Here is an 18,092-nt window from a genome sequence, read left to right on the forward strand (position 1 = left end):
ACAGATGGACAGGATTTAACTGATGAACTTAGGTTTTCATTTTTCTGCGTTTAGTTCTGTACTTGCAGAAAGGGAAGTTAATAAAAAAAAAAAGTAAGATGGATCATCCCACAAAATTCCAGAGAGGCTCAGGAATTCCGGGTACCAAGCACCTCTGAAGATGAGAGTGCTGAATGGAGCTAAAAATTCGAGGGTTGGTTGAAAGTCTAGAGTAGGTTAGACCATAGATTTTCCTTCTCCATGTAGTATAGACTGCAAAAAACTGAATGCTAATTATTTGAAGAGGGTGGAACCAGAGAAGTTTTGACACAGGTGGTGGGAGGTGGGGCAAGGGTAAAGGGTCTTGATGCAAATGGGAAATGAATGAAAGCTTACATACTGAATGGTGACATCACTAGCCCTGTTTATTTTCTTTGGTCCCAGAATGCATGTTGCCTTCTTTATAGATTTTTAAGTTGAAACATTCTTTGGGAAAACTTAACACAAGGGAAGTGATGTAAAGCACTGACATTTAGTGAGCTCCCCCTCAATAGAATGCCATCCTGTGTGGAGCCTCACCAGTTTCCAAACTTGTATCTAGTTTCTGATTTTTTGTGATGCCTCACACTTCTTCAACAGCAGTTTGAAGACCACTCCACTTGGGAGAACAAAGCAAATACTCGAAAGACACTCAGAAGAGAGTGCTGAGAACAGAAGAAAATTTAAAAGTGACTTATAGAGACAGAGAGCAGGAGATACTGCACTAGTGAAACAGGAATAGGAAACTACAAAATAGATTATTCAGAGAATTAAAAAAGGGAATTAAAATAAAAATCTAGTAAAAGTGATCTGAGGAGAATGGGGATGGGGATGAGGTAAATGAAGGAAAAGGTAAGAAAAGTAGAGAATCAGTCCAGGAGGTCTAACACCTGAGTAATGTGAGTTCAAAAAAAAGATAAAAGATAAAACCAAGTGGAGAAAATATCACTGAAATGATACATGTGGAACATAAGAATTGAATGATGTAAATATCTAGATTAAAGTAGGTCTCCGAAATAAATGCCAGCAGAATAAGTAGAAAAGAATCACCTTAAGGCACATATCATTATGGAATTTCGGAACACCTGGGATGAAGAGAGATGTTAAACACTGCCTTGGAGAAAAAACCAGGTCTCATATAGAGGAATTTTCTCAATAGGAGTACACTATGCTAGGAAACAATGGAAAGATTCCTTCAAAACTCCTTTTTTTAATGTTTATTTTTGAGGTGGGGGGAGGGAGGGAGGGAGGGAGAGAACGTTATCAGGAGAGGGGCAGAGAGAGACTGAGACACGGAATCCAAAGCAGGTTCCAGGCTCTGAGCTGTCAGCGCAGAACCCGATGCAAGGCTCAGACTCACAAACTGAGATCATGACCTGAGCCAAAGTCGGATGCTCAACCAACTGTGCCACCCAGACAGGCGCCCCCTTATCTATCTATCTATCTATCTATCTATCTATCTATCTATCTGTCTAATCTTTATGCCCAGCATGGGGCTCAAACTCACGACCCCAACATCAAGAGTTGCCTCTTCTGACTGAGCCAGCCAAGCACCCCCCTTCAATACTCTTTAAGAAACAATTATTTTCATTCTAGAATTTTATACTTAGACAATCTATCATTCAATTGTGAGAATTTTAAAATTGAAAAGTCTTAATTTTTTTACACCACATACCCTTTTTGAGAAAGTTATAGAAATATTCTCTAAAAGAGGGAATAAGTCAAGAAAGAAAAAGGCTGTTATAAATGAGAAATAAGTGAAAGGAATTCCTTGGATCAAAATGAACAGACAAAACCTAGACCAGACAAGCCAGTCTAGATTGCTGCAGATTAGATAGTTTTGGAAAGGATGTCTCCCGAAGGGAAAATGGACTTGATACTATAAGTATCAGGTTTTTTGTTTTGTTTTGTTTTGTTTTTTAAGTAAACTGTGCCACACATGGGGCTCAATCAGACTCATGACCCTGAGATCAAGAGTCGTATGCTCTACCAACTGAGCCAGCCAGGCATCCCAAATGTCATTTTTTTTTTTTTTTTGAAGGACTTTTATAAGGCCTCTACAGGAGTTTGGAGTCATTTTTCAAAGACAGACAAACTTGAAAATAATAAGGAAAGATTTAAAGAGGTAGAAGCAAGGAAATGTAATTATAGTATATAAGATAGCTTGAAAAAAATGTTTACAGAGGCATGCTAATGTAAACCTGAATGTTGATTTAACTCCAAACTGATGGAAATTAGAGCATGTGAGAAGGAAATTGTGAAGGTATGTTTGGTACAATAGTTAAACCCTAATCTTCTGTAAGATGGTAAAAAATGTCTAAAATTGAAAAATCAAGAAATAAGATAGACCTCCAGATAAACTCTGTCTTGACTACTAGTTTTATGAAGTCAAAGTCAACAGCTCTTTCCCTCCTAATACTTATGCAAAAAAATTTAAGTGCATTGTGAAGTTCTTTTTTCTTTTCTGTTATTTAAGAAAATTTTTTTGAATGTTTATTTTTGAAGGAGAGACAGACAGAGAGTGAGCAGGGGAGGAGCAGAGAGAAAGGGAGACAATCCAAAGTGGGCTCCAGGCTTTGAGCTGTCAGCACACAGAGTCCAACTCGGGGCTTGAAATTCACAGTGAGATCATGACCTGAGCCGAAGTTGGAGGTTAGGACGGAAGGTTAGGATGCTTAACCAGCTGAGCCACCCAGATGCCCCTCCTTTGTTATTTTAAAGTATAACATCTTAGGTTTAGGTAAAACTTTCTAAGGAACTTGTTTGCCGTGATACTTTTCATTTATGTGAATTTATAGACCTCCACATGCTTTGATCTCATCTGATCTTAACAGCCCTGTGCAAGTAGTATAAAGTGTTTCAGAAGTGAGGAAAGTAAGAATGACCTAGGATCACATGCTTATATTAAGGGAGAGAAGTAGGACTTACTCCCCCTACTCTGTTTATTCTGATATTTACCATTTTATATCTTCTTATGATGAAAGAAAGATCTGGAAATTCTAATGCCTACTAGTCTTTTGTACTTTGTATTTCCTAGTTTAGTTATAATTAAACTGTTGTCTTACCTTTTATTTAAAATTGTAATAAAAACCACATAACATAAAATTTACCTTAACTATTCTTAAGTGTATAGTTCAGTAGTGTTAAATATATTCACATGGTTATAAACAGATTACTAGAACTTTTCATCTTAATCTGAAACTACACTCATTAAACAACTCCCCTTTTCTCCCTCACTCCATTCCCTGGTAACTGCATTCTACTTTCTGTTTCTGTGAATTTGGTTTGTGACTGGCTTACTTCACTTAGCATAATGTCCTCAAGGTTCATCCATATAGAGTATGACAGGATTTCCTCCATTTTAAAGGCTGAATAATATTTCATTGTATATACCACATATTATTTATCTGTCAATGGACATTTGGTTTGCTTCCTTCTTTTGGCTGTTGCATATAGTGCTGCTAATGAACGTTGATGTGCATATAGCTGTTTTGGTCCCTGCTTTTAGTTGGATATATACCAAGTGGGATTCTTAGGTCATATATAGTAGTTTTATTATTACTTTTCTCAGGAAACTCCATACTATTTTTTATAGCAGTTGCATCATTTTACAATTCCACTAACAGTGTATGAGGATTCCAGTTTCTCCTCATCTTTACCAACACTTGTTATTTTCTGTTTTTTTTTTTTAAGTTTATTTATTTAGTTTGAGAGTGAGAGTGTGCAGGAGGGGCAGAGAGAGGGAGAGAGAGAGAGAATCCCACACCCCGTGAGATCATGACCTGAGCCAAAATGAAGAGTTGGACACCTAACCGACTGAGCCACCCAGGCACCCCTCTGTTTTTTTGATAGTAGTTATCATAACAGATGTGAGGTAATACCTCATTGTGATTTTGTTTTGCATTTTTCTGATGATTTGTGATATTGAGCATCTTTTCATATGCTTCCTGGCCATTTGCACATCATCTGTGGAGAAATGTCCATTGAAGTCCTTTGCCCTGTTTTTTTCTTAGAAAAAATTTTTTAATGTTTATTTTTGAGAGAGAGAGAGAGACAGACAGACAGACAGACATACACACACCAAGGAGGGGAGGGGCAGAGAGAGAGAGGGAGATACAGACTCTGAAGCAGGCTCCAAGCTGTCAGCACAGAGCCTGATGTGGGGCTCGAACTCACGAACTGCGATCATGACCTGAGCTGTAGTCAGACGCTCAACCGACTGAGCCACCCAGGTGCCCTGTCCTTTGCCCATTTTTAAATCAAATTATTATTTTTTTTTTTGCTGTTGTTACTGAGTTGTAGTTCTTTACATATCCTGGATATTAACCCCAATTGGATATAAGATTTGCAAATATTTCCTCCTATTTCTGTAGGTTGCCATTTCACTCTGTTGATTGTGTTCTTTGATCCACAAAAGTTGTAAAGTTTGCTGTAGCCTATTTGTCTGTTTTTACTTTTGTTCCCTTTGTTTTTGGTGTCATTTCCAAGAAATCATTGCCAAATTCAATGTAATGAAGATTCCCATACGTTTTATTTTAGAAGTTTTATATTTCTAGGTTTTACATTCAGGTTTTTAATCCATTTTGAGTTAATTTTTGTATATGGTATAAAGTAATGATCCAATTCCATTCTTTTGCATGTGAATATCCAGTTTTCCCAGCACCACATGTTAAAGATACTGCCCTTTCTTCATGGAGTGATCTTAGTAGCCTTGTTGAATAAAACCACCCTGTGACCCAGCAATTGCACTATGAGGTATTTACCCGAAAGATACAAAAATACAGATCCGAAGGGGCACATGAACCCCGATGTTTTTAGCAGCATTATCAACAACAGCCAAATTATGGAAAGAGCCCAAATGTCCATTGACTGATGAATGGCTAAAGAGTTGGGGTGTGTGTGTGTGTGTGTGTGTGTGTAAACATACATACATATGTACATGTGTATAATGGAATATTACTCAGCCATCAAAAATAATGAAATCTTGCCATTTGCAACGACATGGATGGAGCTAGAGTATATTAAGCAAAATAAGTCAGAGAAAAACAAATACCATATGACTGCACTCATATGCAGAACTTAAGAAAGAAAACAGATGCACATAGGGTAAGTTGGGGGAGGGTGGAGAGAGGGAGGCAAACCATAAGAGACTCTTAAATACAGAGAACAAAGACAGGGTTGTGGGAGGGGTGGTGGGTATTAAGCGCTGGATGAGCTGATGAGCGCTGGATGTTACAGGTAAGTGATGAATCACTAAATTCTCTTGAAGCCAATATACTATATGTTAACTAACTAGAATTTAAATAAAAACTTAAAAAGAAAATCATTTATATATGCAAAAGTTTCTTTCTGGGCTCTTTGTTCTATTGGTGCATTTGTTTTTATGCTAAAACCATGCTGTTGTCTTCTTCCTTTTGTTATTTTTTACCCCTTTGCGGTTTTGCTAATTGGAAGTATTGTTGTTAAGAATAAAGTGAGACCAGTTAATTGCCACATTATGAAGAATGTGTTGGAATAACTTACTGAAAAATAACTTTAGTGTATTCTTTTGGCTATGTGATTTTTGGAGTAATCTGAAAAAATGATCTCCCTAAGGGTAAGGATGATGTTCTTAATTCTTACAACACTTTAATTGCAGGGTGTGGAGTAATCGATAATGTCTGAAGATGCAGGGGTGTGGTAAATTTGCTGATTCCAGAAGAAACCATTTTGTACCACTTAAGTGTGCTATTAGAGTAGGGCTGGTAGTAAATGAGTCAATGTATCAGCCAACATTCTTTGTTTTTTTGAGTGGCTTTGAAATAAAAGGACACAAGTCAGTGACTGATTTGCATATTAATCTTCAAATGTGTCTTTTCTTTAAAGAAGGGGGGAAAAAAGGAAAAAATAAATTGAGAACTTCTTTGCCTTTTTCTAGGCTTTCAAATGGCTTAAGCCTGGAAAAGCTTAGGACATTAATCAGTCATTGCAGTAACTTATTTTTTCTGGTAGTGTAATACTGTACTTTGAATTCTCCTATACTGTATACTGGTGAGATTGCTGCTTGTTTTATTTCTTCTCAGAATCCTCTGTAGACTTCATCTCTGTCTTTTCTTCTCAAATCCCTCTGGCTCTACCCTGCTTACCTGCTGCTTACCTTCCACTTTCTCCATAAAACCCTGTTCATTCTGGTCAGTTTCTCTTGTCTCTGAATCAGTCCTAATTTCTACCTGTTTGTCAAGAAAGATTATTCTATCAAGTCAAGTGGACTTTTCTTCTATTCTGGAGTAATTATTTTCCTATTATTCTAAAACTTACAGCTTTTCAAAGTTAAGACCACGTTCTGTATTTCATGAGGCTCTTCTAGATGGCTGTAATTTTCAGTTGATTTCTCTAAACTTTGTTTCATTTGAAATTCTCTGTTTTGCCTGGTTTTTTGATCTCTCTCCCACTGAATTGATAAGAACTTTATCTTATACTTAGGTATGCTCTACCAGCAATGTAATATAGTACTGGATATACATCAGGCATTAAAAACTTTTTGTTTCCATCTGAATTCCCCCCTCATCTTTTTTTTATTTTTTTCTTCTCTCTATTCTTCCCATCCCTTCCCACTTCTTTTTTTAACATTCCTTAGATTTAGCTGATTATAGTTATTTCTTCCAGTGGCATTCAGCCTCAAAAAGTCTCCTGATTTAATATGTTAAATTTCTTTGTTGGGAAAAAATTTGCTTCATACTGTATTTTTAAATAATGTTTTAGGGGCGCCTGGGTGGCGCAGTCGGTTAAGCGTCCGACTTCAGCCAGGTCACGATCTCGCGGACCGTGAGTTCGAGCCCCGCGTCGGGCTCTGGGCTGATGGCTCAGAGCCTGGAGCCTGTTTCTGATTCTGTGTCTCCCTCTCTCTCTGCCCCTCCCCCGTTCATGCTCTGTCTCTCTCTGCCCCCAAAATAAATAAAAAATAAACGTTGAAAAAAAAAATTAAAAAAAATAGTGTTTTAAACATGTATTAAAGTTTGGATTTCATATCTGTTTGACAATTGACCTATACACATAAGCTAGTAAGAAGGCAAACTCACAGAAAATGTTTTCAATGAAGATCATATTTCCTTAGTTTACAAAGAACTTATATAAGCCAATAAGAATAAAAATTAGTAATGCAATAGAAAATGTGAATATAGGTTCTGAAAAGGCATTTAAGAAAAAAAGAAAAATAGAAATTTGGCTTTTTCATAGTTAAATGCAAATCACAATGACAATGAGGTACTACTTTTTTTTTTAATCAGATAAACAAAAATTAAGTTTTATGGTACTTACTGCTGACAAGGGGAAATGGAGAAATGGCCGTTCTAATGCATTGTTAGTGGGACTTCATTTGTCTGCAAGTAATAGAAATTAGGACTTCATTTGCCTGCAAATAATAGAAAACCTGTCTATTGATAGTAGTTTAAACTAATAGGGACTTAGTTTCTCGTACTGTGTGAAGTTGACATTGTGTTATTAGTAGCTTGATGATGTTAGGGCTGGCATTTGAAATTTTTTTTAAATTAAAATCTTTATTTTGAGAGAGAGAGAAAGCAGAGGAGGGGCAGAGAGAGAGGAAGGGAGAGAATCCACACTATCAGCACAGAGCCTGACGTGGGGCTCGATACTCTGAACCATGAGATCATAACCTGAGCCAAAAATCAAGAGCTGGACACCTAACTGACTGAGCCACCCCGGTGCCCTTGGCATGTTTGAAAAAAAAAAATGTTTATTTAAGTAATCTCTACACCCAATGTGGGGCTCAAACTAAAAGTTGCACGCTCTTCCTACTGAGCCAGCAGGTGCCCCAGGGCTGGCTGTCTTAATTTTCCTGGCCAACCCCTAATTGACTGCTTCACGGACATAGGTTGTTTTAGATATAATGTTCAAGGTGAGAAGAAAGTGGTAGAACCTACACTATTTGTGACTGTTCCGTTTAATCAGAAAAGCAGAATCTTTCCCAGGGCTCTGTAGCAGATGTCTTTTTCAGTCTCATGATTACTTCCTTATATGGGATTAGGTATATTGCTACTTTGACCAAGAACAGTGTTTTATTAGGAAGATGGTGAGAGGGGATATTGGATTAGGCAACTAACAGTGTCTTGCCACATGGCTAATGCAATTTTTCTAGAGGTGAAATGTCAGCATCTTCTCAGATTTAATATACACGTATTCTTTGATCCAGTGGTTCCATTGTTCAGAGTTTACCCATGAGTAAGTTTCTGTTCTTCTGAGTTACTTAGAGAACTTGGTAGAAGTACAACTTTCTGGGGCTGAGTCTACATCTCAGAATCATTGGAGTTGGGACCAAGGAATCTGTATTTTAAAAAAATGGCCTACTAGGTGACTATTGAGTGGAGCTGCATTTGAGAATTTCTGTATAGACTGTAAGGAAACTCAGTTGTTTTTTTTAAGGTTTCATTTTAAATGTTTATTTATTTTTGACAGAGAGAGTGTGTATGTATGTGTGCACATGAACTGGGGAGGAGCAGACAGAAATAGAGGATTCTAAGTGGGCTCTGCGCTGACGGCAGAGAGCCCAGTGCGGGGCTTGAATTCCACAAACCCTAGAACATGACCTGAGCCGAAGTTGTACCTTAACCGACGGACTGAGCTACCCAGGCACCCCCAGGAAACCCAGCTTTTTAAAGTAGACATTAAAAAAAAAGGCAGCCAGGCAGCCATTGGCATGCATAGCTGGCTTTTCTTAGAATGAAACAAAACACCTCCTTTTTTCCTTCACTTGAGCCAAATTATTGCAGATAAGCCAAAAGAAGTAATCATCAGCCCAGTTATATAGGGAGAACAGGTGTTAATATCAAATATTTTTATTGTATTTCATTTTATTTGGTATAAATACCTGTGTGTCTCTGTGTTTTCATGTATATAGTATATACATAGTGAACATCTTTCTGTATCAATACAAATGTATGTATTTCCTTTTTAATTATTGTTTTGTATAAATATGCCACTTACTAAAGCAATTCTGTTAGTACTTCCTTCTCTGGTTGCTGTTATACAGTGTTGTAATGAATGCTTTTGAACAAATAAATGTTTTTGTGTGATTATTTCTATAACATGAAATACACACAATTTCCATTTGGTACATTTTACTTGACTGTCCACCCAAGAGATGTCTTTCTAATTGTTGCCAATTTAATATCTCATTTTAATTTACATCCTTATTAGTAAAGATATGATGCTTTCATGTTTATTGGTTACTTTCATTTCTTTTTTTGAATTACTTAGAGTCTTAGTCATCTTTTTAATTATATTGTACTATATTAAGTAATTGTGTATTCTGAGCATATTTTAAGAGTAAATCAGTTTTATGGTCTGTTTAGTTTTGAGAATAATCCCTCATTTTAATAAATAAGACACGTTTTATGATTCAATGATTCAGGTTCTATTTAAACTGTTAGTGAAAGGGATGAAGCCAGCTGTTAAAATCTATTGTGTTAATATTTTATAGGATAGGGGTGCCTGGGTCGCTCAGTTGGTTATGGGTCTGACTTTGATAGTGGCTCAGGTCGTGAGATGCCCCTGCATCAGGCTCGGCGCAGAGTTTGGAGCCTGCTTTGGGATTCTCTCTGCGCCCCTCCCCCACTCGCTTGTGCATGTAAGCTCTCTCTTTCCTTCTCTTTCTCTCAAAATAAACATTAAAAATTTTTTATAGGATAAAAGAATAATCTCTTACTATTTTGTGCTCTTAATGAGATGATTAATTTATTATATTTCAAAAATGTTTATTTATGGGGGGTAGAGCATGAGCACGGGAGGTACAGACAGATGGGGGAGAGAGAATCCCAAACAGGCTCCATTTCTCAGCATGGAACCCATGCAGGGCTGGATATCACAAAACATGAGATCATGACCTGAGCTGAAATCAAAAGTTGGATGCTTAACTGAGACACCCAGGCACCCCTGAGATGATTTAATTTAAAAGACTTTATGCAGTTGCTATCCAGATTGTCAAACTTTCATAAATGTATTTTTAATAACTTTATTCATTAAAAAATCACTTTAATTTTTTAAAATCTTATTTTGTATCTTCTGTAATAAAATCAAACCTAAGGGTACCTGGGTAGCTCAGCTGGTTAAGCATCTGATTCTTGGTTTCAGCTCAAGTTTATGATCTCCTAGTTTGTGGGATTGAGCCTTGTGTCGGGCTTTGCTCTGACAGCATGAAGTCTGCTTGAGATTCTCTCTTTCTACCTCTCACTGTGCTCCTCCCCTGCTCTTGTGCATGCTCGTGTGCGTGCTTTCTCTCTCTCAAAATAAATTTAAAAAGTTAAACCTAGTTGCTAGCAGTTTTAAAATTTATAAGTATGTATGTTTTCTTTCTCCTTTCTAAAACTTTATCCTCAGCTAAGTAATGAACCTCTCTCTGAAACATTTATATCCAAGACCAGAATATGTTTTGTTAATTTTATTTTTATCCTACAGAACAAATATTAAAGATATTTTGGTTTTCCAGGATTAATAGCAAGATAAATTTAGACATTGGGTTTTTTATTTTTAGCTAGCTAGGAAACATTGAATTCTAGATATGATTATTTCTTGAGGGAGCAAGCATAACACTCAGTTATTGAAGAATGAATTAAATCCACCTTTACTTCATTTTTACTCAAGCACCCAGCAATAAAATAGCAAATTTTGGGGAAATTTAGATGTTATAGAAATTCATTTATAATATAGAAACTAGCTTGGAGCCTGCTTCAGATCCTGTTTCCCTCTCTCTCTGCCCCTCACCTACTTGCATTCTCTCTCAAAAATAGATAAACATTAATTTTTTATTTAATTTTTTATTTTTTTATATGTACGGAAACTAATAGGGCACCTGGGTCACTCATTTAAGCGTCTGACTCTTTGTTTCAGCTCAGGTCATGATCTCACGGTTTCAAGCCCCACATTGGACTCTGCGCCGGCAGCTGGGAGCCTGCTTGAGATTCTCTCTTCCTCTCTCTTTCTCTCTGCCCTTCCTCCACTTGTGCTGGCTCTGTCTCTCTCAAAATAAATAAATAAACTTAAAAAAATTTAAATACAGAAACTAATAAACTTGCTAATAATAACTTACAGGAGAGATCAGAATGAAATTACTATATTGCTTTAGTAACTAAATTACTATTGCTTTAGTAACTAAATTACTATTGCTTTAGTAACTGTGGCTTTTAAAAGATGATTTCGATGATGACAAATAAACATTTGGAAGATGTTCCTCTTTGTGTTTCCACAGATCATTAACTGAAGACAAAATAAGCAACTATGCAAAATTCTCACATGGAAGAGTACAGAAATTCTACTAATGGCAGCACAGGCAACAGTTCAGAGGTAGTGGTAGAACAGTCTGCTGATTTCAGTACTGAGATTATGAATGTTACGGAAATGGAACAGTCCCCTGATGGATCTCCTAATGTGAATACATCTACAGAAGAAAATGAAATAACAAATGTTGTGGACCTTCCAGTGACAGAAACGGAAGCAAATTTCCCTCCTGAATATGAAAAATTCTGGAAAACTGTAGAAAACAATCCTCAGGATTTTACAGGCTGGGTATATTTGCTTCAGTATGTAGAACAGGAGGTTAGTAACTATTTAAATGGGACTAGAGGGACAGGTTAATCAAGTAATACCTGATGAGGCTTTATTGTTTTGTAATTAAAGTTGCATCCTTTATAATTTTCAGATTAAGTTGAATAACATTAGATATGTACATTTTTTGGCTTCAAAGGATAACTTTCGTAGCATTTGTATGTTATGGAAAGACAATATTAATAGAGTCAAAGTCTAACATTTGTAAAAATTGGTGTGTGTGTGCATGCATGCACGTGTAGAATCACTGAATTAAAAGGTTACCTTTGAATACCTTGCTATTCAACAGAATTATGTGCTTTTGTTTCAAAGGATTAAGATTGTATATGCAGGAAAAAGAGATGTTGTGTGTGTGGTTTTTAAACCTGTCATTTATTTTGAGATATTACATTTGGAAGAAATAATAAATATTTTCTGACAGAAACCTCCAAGGTTTTTAAACACCTTGTTTTATTTTCATCAGAATCACTTGATGGCTGCCAGGAAAGCGTTTGACAAATTTTTCATACACTATCCGTATTGCTATGGTTACTGGAAAAAGTATGCAGACCTTGAAAAGCGGCATGACAACATTAAACAATCAGATGAGGTGCGTACATTACTGAATAAAATTGTCTCCATTAGGTACTGTAAGCCAAATAATAACAAAACAAAGACTTTTTTTTTTTGGCTGGCAGTACCTACGATTTATGGTCAAACAATTTTATAGGGTATTTTATTTGCATTTGTCACTCTTGTGGCATTTGTAGCTAATATTTTCTCTCTTTGTTGGCAGGTGCGTTAAACCTCTACAGTTTGTCAAGCTTTGCAGTGCAAGCCTCTGTATTACACTGCAGCTTAACAAGTAGGGCAGGGCTTTTCTCTCACTTACATTTATTTCTCATTTTCCAAACAATATAGTTGGTTTGCTAGTCACATTTGCTACGTCTTATTGCATTTTTGGTCAGACGCTGTCATTGATGCTCTAATGGGTCTGTGCCCTATGGTCTGTAACCCAAAGCCTGCCCACACAACCCGGTCAGAATGCAGGGACTGCTGCGCTTTGAAGATCAAGACTCTGCACGTGGGGATCAGAACATTGCCATGTTCTATCCAACCTCCACCCAAATGGTAATGGTAGATTATTTAAACAAAATTCCAGTAATTAGTATTTCTAAGGTTCACCGGATAACACAGTGTTGCCTCTCTGTTAAGAAATAATTAAATATTTGAAGTACAGTTTGTTGTTTTCTTCTTAGGTGTATCGGCGGGGGCTTCAGGCAATACCTCTTAGTGTTGACCTATGGATACATTATATAAACTTCTTAAAAGAAACATTGGACCCTGGTGATCCTGAGACAAACAGCACAATAAGAGGGTATGGGAAACATTGATATTCAAATGTATTCAAAGTAGGAATAAGTATTCTGATGTTGATAATAGAACTACTTATGAATGGTAAACTGAATGTTTAACATGTATTTCTTTTTCACTATTTAAAAAAATACATGTAATAAACTTATGCATGAATATAAAAATTGCAAATAAAAATATACTCCTTCATTTGACACCTCTGTTCCTTATGTCCCCAGTCCCATTTCTTTTGTGGTTTATAAATTGTGTGTTCTTTAATACATACATAGATGTACATACATGTGTGCATTTTGTACATATATGATTTTTAAAAAAATATAACAGAATGCTTTGGAATCTCTCCCTACTGTATTTTTTTAACCATTGCATAAGTATTTTGTAGTGTCAAAGGTACTGTCTTTTATTTGACCAAATCCTTATTCATAGGAAATAATCAGTGCTGTAGTAAACATGTCTGTACAAAGTCATTATTTATGTAGAGCATGCTAGAAATGGAATTTCTGTCAAAGAGAATCCAGGGCTAAGTTTTATCAAGTGTTATTTCAAAAGTGGTATCATTTTTAAATTCCCACAGTATACATGAGTAGTCTTATTTCCCAAAGCTGTCCATGCCACTTCCAGTGGTAGCTTGTTATTTTAGTTTGTGTATCTCTAGATTGTTCATCCTAGTTTGTTGTTTTTTTCATATACTCGTATAAGCCATTTACTCATTGCCTGTTCATATCATTTGCTCATTTTACTTTTGGATTGTCTTTTTCTTACTGATTATAAGCATTTTAAAATGTGTTTTCTTTTTTTATCAAAGTATGTGCATATAGTTTAAAAAGTCAGTGTTAAACTGCTTAAGTGTTAAACCCCTGTTGAACTATTTTAGCTGTTTTTTCTGACATTTTCCCACATGTTTATAATAGCAGTTCTTTACTGCTGTTTTCTGTCTCTTCAGTTCTTAAGATTCTGTGATGGTAGAGGAGAACTTTAGTTAATGTATACTCTGTTTTCCCTTTACTTATTTTCCACAATGGATAGGTTTCAAAGCCTTCTATTTTTCTTGGAGTTAATTACCCTTTCTTACATCTCCCTCTTTTTTCCCATTTGCTTAGTTTTTCTTTGAACATTTAAAATTTCCCACTCCCTCCCAACAGCTAATTTCAGTAGTCAGTACTAATACAGACTTTCCACGATGTACGAATGCTTTGTTAAGTCGTTTTTTGAAACTAAAAAAGTATATATATCTAGTGTTATTCTACTTAATCTGAAAACTGTTAAAGTTATACTCAGAAATATAGAAATTCCATTTTTTACCCTTCCTCTTGGCGGAGTATTCCTCTTGGAACCTTCTTTTCTGTAGTCTGGATTAGTCTCTATCTATCATACAGCAGTTATTTTGGAATTTCCTTCTTCTCCTAATTCTAGCATATGTCTTTACTTCTTTCCTGGGTTTCAGGCTCTATTTTTGAGAGTTTATTAGATGCTACTTTTTCCTGATTGATGTGTGCCTTTAGAGGAGTGTAACTTCTTGATAAAGGATGCTTGGGATGAAAAAAAATTAAGATTTTGTATGCCTGAAACACTTAGTTGATGGTCCAATGGGGTATAGAACTTCGAGTTGGAAGTAATTTTTCCTTAGGGCTTTGAAGGCATCTCTCCATTCTCATATTGCTTCTGGTGTTGTTATTCAGAAGTATGATAATGCTCTTCTGGATTCCCTTTATATGACTTGTTTTTCCTCATGGAAGCTTATAAAATGATTTATCTTTGATAAAAATGTAGTTTTGTTTGTTTTTTTGTTTAAAGAGTAGATCTTTGTTTATTTACTTATTTTGAGAGAGTGTGAGCAGGGGAGGGGCAGAGAGAGAGGAAGAGAGAGAATCCCAAGCAGGCTCTATGCTACTAGCACAGACATGGGCTTGATCTCGTGAGCTGTGAGGTCATAACCTGAGCCGAAGTCAAGAGTCAGATGCTTAACCAACTGAGCCACCCAGGCGCCCCCAAAATACAGTTTTCTAATGATATGCTTTGGCGTGGGTTTTCTTTTTCTAATTCATTGTGTTTTACTTAGTGGGTCTTTTCAATCTAGGGTGCTCATGTCTTTCTGTTCTGAGAAGTGTTATTATTAGGGTACCTGGCTGGCTTAGTCCATAGAACATGCAACTCTTGATCTTGGGGTTGTGAGTTTAAGCTACATGTTGGGTGTAGAGTGTACTTAATAAAACTAAAATAAAACAAAATAATTAGTACTGTATTTATTTTTGTGTTGCTAATTTCCTTTCTATGTTTTTCTCTGTTTTAGTTGTTGGACATTGGATCTTGTTTTAGTCATTTAATTTTCTTATCTTTTACTTTTTTCATGTCAGATTTTGTTTGACTTTTTGAGGTATTTCTGTGACCCTTGTATTGGATTTAAAAAAAATTTTTTTTTTTCAACGTTTATTTATTTTTGGGACAGAGCATGAACAGGGGAGGGGCAGAGAGAGAGGGAGACACAGAATCGGAAACAGGCTCCAGGCTCTGAGCCATCAGCCCAGAGCCTGACGCGGGGCTCGAACTCACGGACCACGAGATCGTGACCTGGCTGAAGTCGGATGCTTAACCGACTGCGCCACCCAGGCGCCCCAATGTATTGGGTTTTTAATATCTGCCATCAGTTTTTTAATGTCCAAGAATCTTTCTTGTTCATTGTTCCGTTTTTTTTTTTTTTAAGTTTATTTTTGTGAGACAGCATGTGTATGCGAGCAGAGGAGGTACAGAGAGAGAAGGAGAGAGAATCTCAAGCAGGCCCCATGCTGACAGTGTGGGGCTCAATCCCATGAGGCATGAGATCATGACCTGAACCAAAATCAAGAGTCAGTTGCTTAACTGACTGAGCCACCCACGTGTCCCTCGTTGTTCCTGTTCTTATAGTCTCCTATTCTTGTTATGTGGGTTAATGTATTTTTATTATTTTTTAAAAGGTATTAAGAAATGTTGATGTTTTCCTCTACTCCCAGCACTGTTTCCTCTAAAGTGTTTCTGTTTACTTGTTTTTGTCTCTGACTTGTGTGATATCTGGATTTCTGTTCATGTTAAAGATGTGATTTTAATAAATGGAATGTAAGCTCTTTGGGTCTTATCTGTGGGCTATTAGTTGCCCTGGCAAGCTTCACAGTAGCATGGTCAAGTGGCCACTCAGGTTTTTGTTGGGGGAATCCCAGTGTTGGTATTCTTATATCTTACTCCTGTGTCAGGTGGTTTCTCATTTAAGGATCATCTGATCTGCCTGGAGAATGTATACCTAGCTCCTGAAATCCCATAGCTGGGCAGAAAAGAAGAGGGTTTAAGGTTTCTTACCATTCATTAAACAAATCTTGTAACATCCTGTCTTTAGTTCATTACCTTCTTATCATACTTCCTCTCCCAACTCCCCAACTTTTCTTAGTGTCTGGTGTGTTAATTTCCTGAATCATTTTGGGATTCTGCAGGGGCAGTAACATGTGTTTTACTGTCTTAAAAAGGTTAGGTATAAACATACACATGTGCATGCACACACATACACACTCAATCCTTTATTACCTATATTAACATATTCCCTCCAGTTTTAGCACATAACACATTCTTTAAAGTTTGTTTAGGATGTTTCTTTGTCATGTCTTTTTATCATTTTTTTCTTAATGTGGCTCAGTCTTTAATCTTTTGTTGGTGTCTGAGTTTTGTGCCTATCTTGTCAAGAATATATAAATCTGGTGTTTTCTTCTAATTTCTTAATAGTTTTTTGTTACCATTTATTCATCTAGCATTTAAATTTGTATCTTTTTTAAGACACAAATTAACCTTTTATTTTGTCAGGCTTTTCTATGTTGGTTTAAAATAACTTCTTTATCATATACTAATCTTTCACATGTACATTGATCTATTTTGTTTTCTTGAAACTATTGTGTGATCCATTTTTATGTTACCTGGCTAGTGCCATACTTTTAATTACTATAGCTTCCTAATTTCTTTTGATGTCTTTCAGGAAAATGCCACTGCATTGCCTTTTTTGTATGTTAGCTCACTGTTAGAATTTGTTTTACCTGACCCACTCAAAATTTGTTAGAGCTTTGATTGGGATTGTATTAAAGTTGTAGGTTAATCTAGGCAGGGTACTTTTATACTGTTAAAAACCCCTGTTGATTATAAGATACTTATTTTGAAAATGTGTATCTAAAAGTTTTATCCCATCGGGATGTCAAATCCAGTGATTAAAATTGCTTACAAAAATCTCTTTGAAATGAGTTAGGTAGTTTAAAAATACACGTGTTTTTTTGTTTGTTTTTTAGTTATTTTTTAGTTAGCTGGAGACGTAGCAGGAGAGACTTTTGAAAGTTTTAAAATATATGTCTACTTCTCATTCTGTTACAAGGCAGCTGGGTCCCTTCTTGGAGTTATTTTTCCAGAAAATTATTCCTTAAATTGAGATAAAATTAGTTTCTGTCTTCTGCCCTAAATGTATCTATTCAACATTTCAAGTTTAACAAATATTTAAGTGTCTGCATTGACACTCTATATGTTTGCAGTGTGTATGTTTGCATTATAATTCTGTATAAGATAAAATTGTATAAACATACATATATTCCCTTTTTGTTTCCTTACTCTTTTTTAATAATTAGTTATTGTATACTTGCGTTATTCCTTCTGCTTTTTGCTCCCTGCTTATATGAGAAGCAGTTGAATATAATTTTGAATTTAGCATAATCTTCTGAAATTTAGAAATAATGTTTTAATTTTTAAAAATTTTTTGAAATTGAGGTATAATTGACATAATAGTTTTAGGCGTACAACTTAAGGATTTGATATCTGTATATATTGCAGGGTGTAGAAATAATATTTTAAAAGTGATTTTATCTTGGAAAGATAACTTAGAAGTAATTTAATTTTTCAGAACTTTCGAGCATGCTGTTTTAGCTGCAGGAACAGATTTCCGATCTGACAGACTATGGGAAATGTATATAAACTGGGAAAATGAACAGGGAAACCTGAGAGAAGTTACAGCTATATATGATCGCATTCTTGGTATTCCAACACAGCTGTACAGTCATCATTTTCAGAGGTGGGTGGAAAAGTCCGATCATTAAGATATATTATGATTAATCAGGTAATTCTTAATATTG

At 35.9% G+C, this 18,092-nt stretch overlaps 1 protein-coding gene across 5 annotated transcripts in view; it reads left to right on the top strand.

Annotated features, from left to right (window-relative positions):
* PRPF39 (pre-mRNA processing factor 39) overlaps window positions 1–18,092 on the top strand; it is a 39,083-nt gene that overhangs the window by 7,366 nt on the left and 13,625 nt on the right. The window contains exons 1-5 of one of the 5 annotated variants that reach the window (XM_043556075.1): window positions 12,090–12,202; window positions 12,389–12,457; window positions 12,561–12,723; window positions 12,852–12,970; window positions 17,864–18,031. In XM_043556075.1, coding sequence (XP_043412010.1) covers window positions 12,637–12,723; window positions 12,852–12,970; window positions 17,864–18,031 — 374 coding nt within the window. In that variant the 5' untranslated portion in view covers window positions 12,090–12,202; window positions 12,389–12,457; window positions 12,561–12,636. The other 4 variants (XM_043556071.1, XM_043556076.1, XM_043556074.1 and 1 more) reach the window with 4 other exon arrangements.

This window comes from Prionailurus bengalensis, chromosome B3 (assembly GCF_016509475.1).
Source record: "Prionailurus bengalensis isolate Pbe53 chromosome B3, Fcat_Pben_1.1_paternal_pri, whole genome shotgun sequence".
Lineage (NCBI taxonomy): Eukaryota > Metazoa > Chordata > Mammalia > Carnivora > Felidae > Prionailurus > Prionailurus bengalensis.